At 32.4% G+C, this 12163-nt stretch overlaps 1 protein-coding gene across 1 annotated transcript; it reads left to right on the plus strand.

Annotated features, from left to right (window-relative positions):
* The first annotated feature begins 6998 nt into the window (after positions 1-6998).
* On the plus strand, positions 6999-10623 carry LOC110918121 (ubiquitin carboxyl-terminal hydrolase MINDY-1). The gene is made up of 11 exons (XM_022162492.2): positions 6999-7298; positions 8156-8274; positions 8393-8472; positions 8559-8646; positions 8748-9160; positions 9249-9330; positions 9417-9497; positions 9598-9699; positions 9948-10006; positions 10086-10215; positions 10332-10623. Exons 1-11 carry the CDS (start codon positions 7148-7150, stop codon positions 10425-10427), a joined length of 1401 nt encoding a protein of 466 aa, XP_022018184.1. The 5' UTR covers positions 6999-7147; the 3' UTR covers positions 10428-10623.
* The last annotated feature ends 1540 nt before the right edge of the window (positions 10624-12163 follow it).

Genomic DNA, 12163 nt, shown 5'->3' on the forward strand with positions numbered 1-12163 from the left:
CACAGTAGTAGTGAATATCAACTATTTGTATTGCTATTATTAAATAGTGATTATTATTGCAATTTGATCTCTTTACGCATATATTGATTACATATCAGATGTTAATTAGTTATTTAAATATCAAAATTGGTGAAGGAAAACACCTCCTCGTGATTAAATTATAAAAGGTCGTAAGATAATAGACTGATAAATCTTATATAACTTGAATATATAATTACTTCTCAGTTGTTGCTATGCGAAGAGATGTTTTATTTTATAAGTGAAAATCGGATAAAACAATTTTGTTTGTTAAACCTCATATTTGCTTCTGAACTAGCAATATCATTAAAATGCTATGAAAGGTTTAAAGTGGCTTTACATTTGTATGTCCGAAAAGTAACAATAAACCATGAAACTTGGTTGGTTCACTCCATCTGAACGTGATTATATAACGATCACTGAAAATGTCTTGATCATGGATGCAATTGATAAACTTGTCACGATCGCTATCAGTATTGCAATGATAGTCATAATGAGATAGACCACTAAGGTGGCAAATTATGGGAGTGATTATATAAGAACAAAATATGTAAAGGTTAAAAAGGTGACTATGTCACATATACCAACTGCTAATGCTCCAATTAAGATGAGTGTCCCAGAAGGGCAATCACATGTTTGTAATGAGTCTATTGCACGTCTGAAGCGTGGTAGACCAGTCGATTCCAATAATAAAATTTCTCGAAAGTTGGAGCAACTAATTAAGATGGTCAAGTCGAGGTTATATTAAAAAGGTCTCATGAGGAGGCATTAGACATGAAGGTTCAAGAAGGACCTCAGGTACCTGAAAGTAAAGAGATCTCGTTAACTTGTATCGTGTCTAAATATATATGGAATCGAATTGAAATCGACGTCGTTATACTTTTTTATATAATATAGCGCTTGAAATGATGAAGTGACGAGGATCAAGATTTAAGATCTGCCTATGAATGAAAACATATAAATGATTGGCCAAAATGGAAAGACGCAAAGTATGGCAGATTTAAATTCTCTAATGAAATGGAAAGTTTTCGGACCAACAGTCCATACAAATGAATTTGTAAAGTATGTTGGATATTAATGGGGCTTTTATGCGAATTATGTGAAGATCAAATCAAATGAGATAAGGAAAATATGGTGCACACGGATTTTTGCAAAAACCCACGATTGATTATAATGAGGCACATTCTCTAGTGGTGGATGTAATGACTTTCCAATATTTTATTAGTCTGGTAATATAAAGAGAGAATTGATATGCGTCTTATGAATGTTATGTATCACTTGATACTAAAAGTTTACATGAAAGTCCCTCAAGGATTTGGATTATCAAAAATCATGTAAAATGAGTTCTCGAGAACTATATGATGGTTGTATACAAATTCATATTTGAATAAGTTGAATATAATTGGAACTCCTGATGAGTATCGTAAAGCATTTAAGTGCTTATATGGTTAGTTGAAACATCTTAAGGATGTAATTCTTGTGCACCAATAACTATACATAGAAAACTTGTGCCTGGTTCTTATGGCATCTTAATGTACAATGTATAAGCATGGTACAATATGGATTAAATATTCAAGACATCCTTGCATATGATATAGAAATCAATGAGGATGTATATGTAATAAAACTCCTAAAGAGTGAATGCACATACATTGTTTTAAAAGTTGAAAGAAGTATGTATATGACTGCAAATGCCTAAAGCATTGATTTCAAGTCCTCAAGAATGTATCTTTATAAAGTTAAAGATAGTATGAACTAAGTTGTCAAGTTGAGTGTTGTACAACTCATGATATATTCTGATAAAGAGCAATATAAGTTTGATAATATTAGCCATCTTTATCAAATGTTCTTTCTTAAAAGTTCACTATAATCGCAATTTACAGTGATGATATCTAAGCATCATCAAGAGAAACTGGCGAGCTTTTAGAAGGGGAATTTTTTTAATGACCCTAGCACAGTCTAATTATTACTCGACTTGCAGTTTGAGTATATTTGTAATCATACTTTTATTCATCTATCAAACTACATCTAGTAGATATTGGTGGGACATTTTAGTATGTAGAGAGCTCAACCTTATAGTATGTTAAAGGTTGTTCAGACACTTTTTATAATAAATGATTCGTATCATCTCCTACCAAAGTAGAGATTCTCATTTCAAAAGTACCATGGCTAAAGTGCTATTGTGCATTAACTTAACTTTCTAGCTACGCATGATAATATATATTTTTTATTTGAATTTATCAACATGATATAGCACATGTCCAATGAGGAGACATTTGAATGGTAAAGTAGATATGTCGATACCCTAAAGGTAAGAATGATATGTGTCTATATTTTACTAACCCATGAAAGCTAGTTCTGTTAGTCTTGTAGATATAAAGAATGTAACACAAATAGTCTTGGATCTTATGGCATTTGTTCGCAAGAGGAAGCACTAGAAGTCTCACAAGAAGATTTTACAACATTACTCAATATAAAGGATTGCACTTCAAGGCATCAAACGACAAATCATTCTACAAAAGTTTTGAGCAACTTTCGAGGATGATGGACACACTTTACTTAAAGGATACATATTATGATGAGGGGGAGATTTATTCAAGTTGCACTCTTTTTCCCTTAACTAAGTTTTATCCCAATGGGTTTTCTTAGTAAGGTTTTTAATGAGGCAACATACCTGATCCAGAAGTATCAGGGGGAGATAATGCGCATTACACGTTGCACTCTTTTTCCCTTAGCTATGGTTTTGTTCCACTGGGTTTTCCAAGCAAGGTTTTTAACGAGGCAGCATCAAGCGTATTATGTTGATAACCAAGGGGGAGTGTTATGAATATATTTATTATTAATGTGGTTATCAATACCTAAAATAGATTAGGCTTGTTCCACAAGTTTTACTCAATTATATATAGTCTTTTATATCTCTTGTAATAGACATCTCAATCAATGATATATTAGATCTCTTCTCCCTATTATTTTCTTCATCTTTCTTTGCTATTGGGCTAGTTTCACAACATTTCGAAATTTCATTTACCTACCAGGAAGATTTGGTATTTTAATCGTAGCTCTTTGAATATTTTCAATTAAAAAACTTCTAAGAAATATGAAAGATTTTAGAACTGTTAACAAAATTTAAGTTGAGCTAGTTTTGACCTCTATTATTAAAGTTCGAGCTTCACTGATCATCAATAATTTTCAAGTTCAAGTTTGGTGCGGATTTAATTTATTCATTGTTTATCAACTACTATATTTATATACGTATGTAACTATATTTTTCTAGTGTTAGGAAGCATAAATAAGTTTTACGGTGCACACAAACAAAACAAAGAGAAAAACATGCGATGACATTTTCATAAATAATAAAATCACGCTACAAAATAATAAACAAACTAATTATAATTACTCTATAATTAAAAAAATACTCTAATTCAATTTTTAGCAGTATAATTACAGTAGAAACTTGATAAATTAATACTCGATTATTTAATAAACTCTCTAAGATAATATTTTGTGCCGGTCCCGACTCGGGGATAGGGTGCTAAATAAATAATTCGCTAAAATTATAAGATAATACATTTTTGATAATTTCTTTAGACCCCATATAAAATATAAATTAATAATTCCTTATATATAGCATATTACCTGAATGATTTATGAAGGTTTCTTGAAAAATGACTCAATTGTCTTTTGTTTTTTGTTGAAATCAATTTCCCCTTGAATCTCGTCTCTAATTTTCCTTAGCATGGTAAGAACTTCTGGAGTTCTTGAGTGCTTTCACCACCTTCATCTGAGTTCTCAAAAGTCATGTTATCTGTTGATCGAAGTTTACAATGACGAAAGCAGTTCGCAATTGTATTTGCACGAACATCCATAGTCCATGCTGAAATTGCAAGATTCATTGCATCTAATACATTTATTTTTGCTGGATTTGGAACCACTAATTCATAACCCTCCAAAAGACTTCTATAAAATCGATGACGATAATGCATCTTAAAAGCTCGTATGATCCCCGCGTCACAAGTTTGAATTTTTGAAGTTGTGTTTGGTGGCAAAAAAAAAATAATTCAACATTTCGTAATCCTTCAATAATTTTTGGATGAGCAGGGCAATTATCCACAATCAAGAGAATTTTTCTTACAACCATTTTTTTATCAAGTTGGCGAACATATTCTTCAAATAACACACCAGTCATCCAAGCTCGTTTGTTAGCACGGTTTCTTTCAAATTGGGCCGTTCATTTGATATACATGCATTGTATACAATAATTAAGTGGAAGCTTAAAAGGTGTTCGTAAACTAAGTATTCTATTATAAATTAATAAAATATTAATTAATATATAAATTAATAATTATTAATTTATCGATTAATTAATAACTCTTTTAATTAATAAATTTTGATTGTCTCAAGTGTATTATTTTATAGAGTTTCTACTGTACTCTACTTCGTTGCACACTAAAGTCTTTTTTACTAGATCCCACCCATATTTTTAAACACCATATTTTTTTATGTAACAACGTGTTTTTAAATTAGATGAAAATTTATATTATATTATATTATATTATATTATATTATATTATATTATATTATATTATATTATATTATATTATATTATATTATATTATATTATATTATATTATATTATATTATATTATATTATATTATATTATATTATATTATATTATATTATATTATATTATATTATATTATATTATATTATATTATATTATATTATAATATAATATAATATATTATATTATATTATATTATATTATACTATTTTATTTTATTTTATTTTATTTTATTATATATAAAAAGAGAACTTTTTTGCTATAGTAACGATAGAGCCCTTGTAACTTATATTATTTACAGAAATGCCATCATATGCATTGTATCGGGAGTTTGTGTTGAATGTTTATGGATAGGGGGCAAAAGTGTCATGAAGGTATGTGAAAGTCCAAAGAAATTTTCAATTTTATTTTGTGTCGCAGTTTGAAAGGAGACGTGGCTTCTAAATATAGTATACGAGAGTTATGCGTCGTCTGTGTTGCGAGACGCTAAATTAAAAATTTCTTAGTTTAATAATGTGCACGCGTTTATTTCGGTTAGTTATACATGCTGTTTATAACACGATATAAAAAAAAAGATATATCAAGTTAACAAAGTAAAGGAAAACCCTATCATAGTTATGATACAAAAATAACTACAGCGATGGCAAGCGTGTAATTTAGAGGTGGGGGCAAAACAATAATTTATCAGTACCAATTAGCGAGTGCTAGGCAGCTGTTTGACACGAATAAAAACTAAATTGAGTCAACCAAGTAAAATAAAACGCTACCATAGTTTTGCCCAAAAAAACAATGGCAAGATTGCAATTTCTAGATGGGGTAAAATCGTAATTTTAAACTGGAGGTAAAATAATATTTTGAACTGAGGGCAAATTCAATTTTTTATTTTGAAACGGGGGTAAAATCGTATTTTTTTACTGAGGGCAAAATCTTAATTTTTAGCTGGGGGCAAAAGAAAGTTTTATTTTGAACTGGGGGCGAAATTGTAATTTTAAACTGGGAACCAAATTGTAATTTGGCAAGACTGTAGCTAGAGGCAAAAATATAATTTTTTTAACCAGGGGAAAATCGTATTTTTTAACTGAGGACAAAATCGTAAATTTAAGTTGGGGCAAAGCATAAATTTAATTTCGAACTGGGGGCAAGATCGTAATTTAACAGAAGTTATAAATAACTATATTATGCAAAAATATAAATAACTATATTATGAAGAAAAAAAAGAAAGAAAGAAAAGGGTTGGTCGCCACTTTTGTCCAACCAAATGCTTTAACTATTCCCGTCAACTTTTTGGTTTGTATGTATTGAAAATGTTATTTTTGTTTTTTTTTTTTCCTTTTAACCTTATAAAATTCTGCTATTATACTCTAGTGTTACATTTTCAAGTATCTTTTTTTTACCAAGATTTAGTTATATAGAACATATAAAATTGAAAAAAAGAAACAACGTAAAAAATAATTTTTTGATATATAAAATCATAATTGTTTTACTGTTTTTGGTAATTGTTAGTTTATCAAGATTTCTCTGGTTTTCTCTTTCGATTACAATATTCGCTACGAAACACGGGACATCACACTAGTTTATATAAATGACAGGCTCGCAGGCCTAGTCAAATTCAATGTATAAAACTTGAATTCGGGTTTGTTTATTAAGTGATTTTCAACTTAGGCTCACACTAACACCAAAGCATGAGTAGCTCTCAAATGACCTAGCTCGTTTGGTTTCCTACCAAATCCTGACGCCAATTACAAATCAAATGAACTCTTTATATGCCTATCTTTAATATATTTTACTTTTAAGTCCTTAACTACCACTAACCAACAAATCAAATGAACTCTTTATATGCCTATCTTTAATATATTTTACTTTTAAGTCCTTAACTACCACTAACCAACAAAAATATCAAAAAAAAAAAAAGAGTTAAAAGCTATTTTAGTCCCTATGGTTTGAGCCATTTTGTCAGTTTAGTTTAAATGTTTCATTTTTCGCATGTAGGTCCAAAAAGGTTTCACCATTGTCATTTTAGTCCAGTGGGTTAACTTCATCCATTTTTTCTGCTAACGAGAAGGGCAATTCGGTCATTTTATATGGCCGAATTCCCTTTCTAGTTAACAGAATTACATATAAAATGATCGAATTGCCCTTCTCGTTAACAGAAAAAATGGATGAAGTTAACCAAGTGGACTAAAATGGCAACGGTGAAACCTTTTTTGATCAACAGGCGAAAAATGAAACCTTTGAACTAAATTGGCAAAATAGCCCAAACCACAAGGACTAAAATGACATTTAACTCTAAAAAATAAAGAAAGAAAACCAAAGTAAGAAGCCAAAAGTGTCAACTTTACAAATTAGAGGGGCTATATCTGCCCTCAAATACAAAATCAGATAACAGATTTCCCTCCATTCTGTTCGTTATAAAACAAACTCAACGTCCGTTCACCGGATTCTCACTCCGGCATCTTCATCTTCCATAATACACGCACAATTACACACACAATTACACGCACATATATACGTATACTACTCTGGTTTCTAGTTGTTAGAAACCTTCTGAAAGTGATCCATCATTCGGAATGGCTGCGACGTCGGGAATGCTGTTGGAATGGGAACAGCAACAGGCGGTTCAAGAAACGATTTATCGAACGAAAACAATCGAGTTCTTCGGAAGACGTACTCCGATCATAATTCAGAGCAGAAACGGACCGTGTCCTCTTCTAGCTGTTTGTAATGTTCTAACACTCAGTTTACTGTTTTTTTTGTATTCTAGGGTTAGTTATAGTTAGTTCTTGATATCAGTTGATAATTCGTAAGTGACCGGTTGATTTGGTTTGCTAATTGTTACTGAATTTCTATTAAATCGCAGTTAATTCGGTTTTGGAAGGAGTTTTAACAGTGTTGTGTAGTGGTTAGGTTGAATTTTAACATATTTTTTCAAATAATTGGGGGAATATTTTATTGATTTCTATGTAATCTGAATTTCAAGTTTCTTGGGACTGATTGTGAAATGTTATGTAATCTGAATTTCAAGTTGCTGATTATTACTTAATTGCCATTTAATCGCGGATAATTCGGTTTTAGGCGAAGATGATTATTGATTTAACTGTAATATGAATTTTAAGTTTCTTGAGACTGATTGTGAAATATTATGATTTATGCAGTATTTTAGTTGCAGTCTGATAATGAAGTTAAATGTATTCTGTTACTGATCAATCAGTTTTATGAATATAGATATAAAAGCTTCATGTTATTGGTTGAATTTGGTTGTTTCTAGAACTATTTAACTGTTTTCTAGGGTTTGATCACTGATTACTTAATCGCCAGATACTCGATTTTTGAGGGCATTTCAACAGTGTTCTGTAGAAGTTAGGTTAAATTTTAACATTTGCTAAAGAATTGTGGAAAGATGATTATTGATTCAACTGTAATATTAAGTTGCAGTCTGGTAATGAAGTTGATTGAATTCTGTTAATGATCGATCACATGAGTGTATATTATTACAGTTTGTAACTGTGATCAATCCGTTTTATGAACATAGCGATAAAAGCTTCATGTTATAAATTGTATTTCGCAATCTATGTTAGGCAACATCCTGTCGCTGAGAAATGAATTGGGTCTGAGCACAGACGATACTCTTATAACAGAGGCGCAATTGCTAACACTTGTGGCCGATAGTCTAATCGCTTCACTCAATCACCATGAGGTAATCGCACATGTGTTTTTATTACATGTTTCTAAACCAGATAACAAAAACTAATAACTGAAGAAACCGCAATATTTCTCTTCATTTTTACTTTTATCGGTTTTGGTCCTTTTTGCAGAATGTAAAGGCTATACCTGCTACAATAGATGTACTGCCACTTCTTACAAAAGGCTTAAATGTGAACGTTAAATTCAAGAAGTACGTTTATTTTATTTACAGTATCTTTTTGTTTCATGTTACATCTGTTTCTAGTTGAAAACATGAAAATACATGATCCGTTGCAGGATTGATGATATCGAGTTCAAAAGGGAGTGTCCGGTATTTGGTATATTAGACATTCCGGTATATCACGGTTGGATTATAGATCCACAGGTATATCCGTTTAAGCATGTAAATCTGTATATGCAATAAGAATATGTTTAACAATCAACATGAATATAAATATAAATAAATCTGTCTTTTATTGGTGTCAGGATATCGAAACTTCAAATGCCATTGGCTCAAAGTCGTATGATAGGCTGATGGAGGATCTTACGGATCTACAGATTCGAAATATGAGAACTCTTTCTATGAATACTAGAGATCCTGAGAATCATGAAAGTGACGAAGTAGTGAAAGAAACAGATACGTCGGGTGGTGAGTGTAGCGGATCAAGGATCAGGCGCGATGGTGATTGGGTAACTTTCGGTGGAACAACGTCAAATGAAGCAAGCTCATCTGCAGTTAATATCGTTCGTGGATCAGCGATAGAGATGACGGAAATTATATCCGGTTCTTCAACTTCAACATCTAACGAGAATGAAGATGAGGTTGGAATTACTGCAAGACAAGGGGAACTGATAAAAAACTTTCTCGAGAACAATGCGAGTCAGTTAACTGTGCACGGGTATGTAACTATGTATTGCTCATTCAGCGCGTTATATATTTCTGCTAAAACAAGGTTCTGATATCTTTGATTATTGCATTGTTTGCAGCTTATATTGCTTGATAGATGGTATAAAAGATCGCGAACTTTGTGTGTTATTTCGCAATGATCACTTCAGTACGATGTTCAAGGTTGGTTCTTTCAATAAACTTTGTATGTCATTTCAAAGTCTTATTCTTTTGTATGTTGTCTGATTTTAAACTCGAATTATACGCAGTTTGAAGGTGCACTGTACACTTTAGTTACAGATCTTGGTTACATATATGAAAATGGTGTGATATGGGAAAAGCTAAGTGAGGTATTAACTATTAAGTCTCCGTGTATTCTTCGGTGATGAATACAAGTAAACAAAATACAATTACTGAGTTTTAATGAGGTAAGCTATGGTGTGATTTCAGGTGAATGGTAATACAGTGTTTGTGGACAAGAACTTTAGGGTTTACGAGCTGGAGATAGAAGAGTGCACATGGGATGATGAGATTTTGAAGAGAAAGAATGATGTATGTTGCAATTTTCTTTTAACTAAATGGAGTTAAATAACAGTTAAAATCCCTTTAGAAGGTTTCATGCTTGATACATGTGGCTTTAATATGTATCATGTTTGGATTTTATCACTTATCTCCATTAAAATAACTGCTAAGTTTATGTAAAATGACTAAAATACTCTTTTGGCAAACTACGAGAACAATTTATGTAAGTTTGCGTCAAATGACTAAAATACCCGTTTGACTTGAGTTTTTGTATTCAGGCTTATCTTGACAGAGTTGAGTATACAGAACGACGAGGGAGCTCAGGCACGAATTTAGAGTAATTATCTACCTTTCTTCTGTCACATAAATGAACAGAAATAAGTTTGTTGTACTAAAACATTTAAGTTGTGTGACAGTGACAGTTATGATCCGCTACTTGCTACACGCTTTCGACAACTAGTTCTACAGGGAAAGCATTTACGGGAAAAACAGTTGCTACATGATTCGCCTGAACATTTCCCTAGGGGGTTTATTGTGGGTCCCGAGGTAGGCTATCAATTTTCCGACATTATCATTTCACGATATATTTAAAAACGTATGTTGTGATAAAATATGTTGTTCATTGATGCCATTTAGTTTTGATCTTTTTAATGATTTGACAGCCTGCAGAATATTCGGCATGGCAAAGGAAACAGTCGAAGAAATCATCGAAGAAACAAATAAAGAAACGGTTGAAGGAGAAGTGCAAGGTGATGTGAATCTAGAGGTTTGGACTGTATATGTTTGCACTATATTTTGAATGATTTTAGATTGAAATTCATTTTACTGTAAGTAATATAGAGTGACATGATGACTGTGTGGCATATTGTATCATATGCATAGAATGTCGTAAAGATGTATACAGTTTGAGGAATCTCTTGTGCATAAGTTTCTAACCATTTTTTTTTTCAGTAATTCATAATCTTTGCCAGAAGGTAACAACATTTTAAATATATATATATGGAAGAGAAACAACATACCTTAGCTTTCGGTTCTGCAGAAATCCCTAATGCTTCAGGCTGTTTAAGTTGTCCAGATTTTATACAAACAACACTACTAGTAGTAGTCTAGTACAACAACCTTAATATGCATGCAAAAGGACCCAAAAACAGTCTAAATGTTGATAATAAAATAACATTACAAAAAATGCTAGATATCGTATGATGTTATGGGCTCAAAACACAATGCACTATGCTACACAAAGCACTATGCTACAGATATCGTATGATTTCACCAATGCTCTCAAGTTGCATTGATGCTCCTTAGATCACTTGTATTTTGGCGTTTTTTCCCCCAAAAAAAACGCCCCCACACCTAATTACCCCCCCCCCCCCCCCCAAGGCGTTTTTCAAAAAAAAAGAAAAAGCACCCAACGTTCTTTTCTCCACGCTCATGTTAAAGATCTTTGGCCAATCACAGGTATTCTTCTTTTTGTTTGGCCAATGCCTTTTTTATGGATTTTTTTTATATAATTTTATTACACCCCTTTTAACATAATGTTAGAAAATTGGTATTGATAAGAACTGCAAATTTAATCAAAAACAAAAATAACAGAATGTAATAAAGTGCACAAATACTAAACGAGTGAACCGGGCTTGTGTTTGACACAATTCCCTTAAACAGATTCGTCGTCTGTTCCCAGGGTACGCCGGTTCGAAGCAGCACCGCGCACTGCCGGACTTGAACACTTGCCTGAAAAGAAACCGGATAGATGCTGTTTGCAGAGATTGCGAGAGAGAGGCAGAAGCTGTGTTGTTGTGTGTCTAAATTGATCAGTTGATGATCTGGTTTTATAGGCACAAACATATAACCGAATTCTAGCCATCATTGCAGAGATTAAAACTGAATAAATGACATTACTACATCAGTTTTGAAACTGATAATAATATCCTTTTAATGACCATTAATCTAGAATAATCATTTCAGTTTCAGTTTTAAATCTCATTAAATTAAAAAAAACGGTTATGAGTCTTGAGTGCAAAAAACTGCCTCACGTGGACCCGGGTTTTCAGAGCTGCATTCGTGTCCGCAGGACGTGCGAGCACACGCGAGTTCAACTAAATCCGGTTCCATTTTTTGCACCCCCCCTGCGCGCGCGCGGGTGGGACTTGTGGTAAAACATGTCATAAGACTTCAAAGGCTTAGATAAGGTTTCACCTTATAAATTGCCTTTCCTTTTGTTCCCACTCCAATGTGGGACAAAGTGGTTTTACCACTTGAGACTTTTCCATTCACACCAAACTTCTAACAATCCCCCACATGAATGGAGGTCGATCTCAGAAACAACATTATTCCAATTAGAGTTCAGCAGTTGAGTTTTGCATACGATAGGTAGGTGTTACCCTTTGAACCTTCGCTCATGAAATGCACTTAGCCCACTAGCTCTGAGTAGAACTCAATGTCTTTGAACTCGTCTGCCGTTTGTGTAGACGACAATGCACTTTACAAAAGACTC

The sequence above is a fragment of the Helianthus annuus genome, chromosome 13 (genome assembly GCF_002127325.2).
Source record: "Helianthus annuus cultivar XRQ/B chromosome 13, HanXRQr2.0-SUNRISE, whole genome shotgun sequence".
Taxonomy (NCBI): domain Eukaryota; kingdom Viridiplantae; phylum Streptophyta; class Magnoliopsida; order Asterales; family Asteraceae; genus Helianthus; species Helianthus annuus.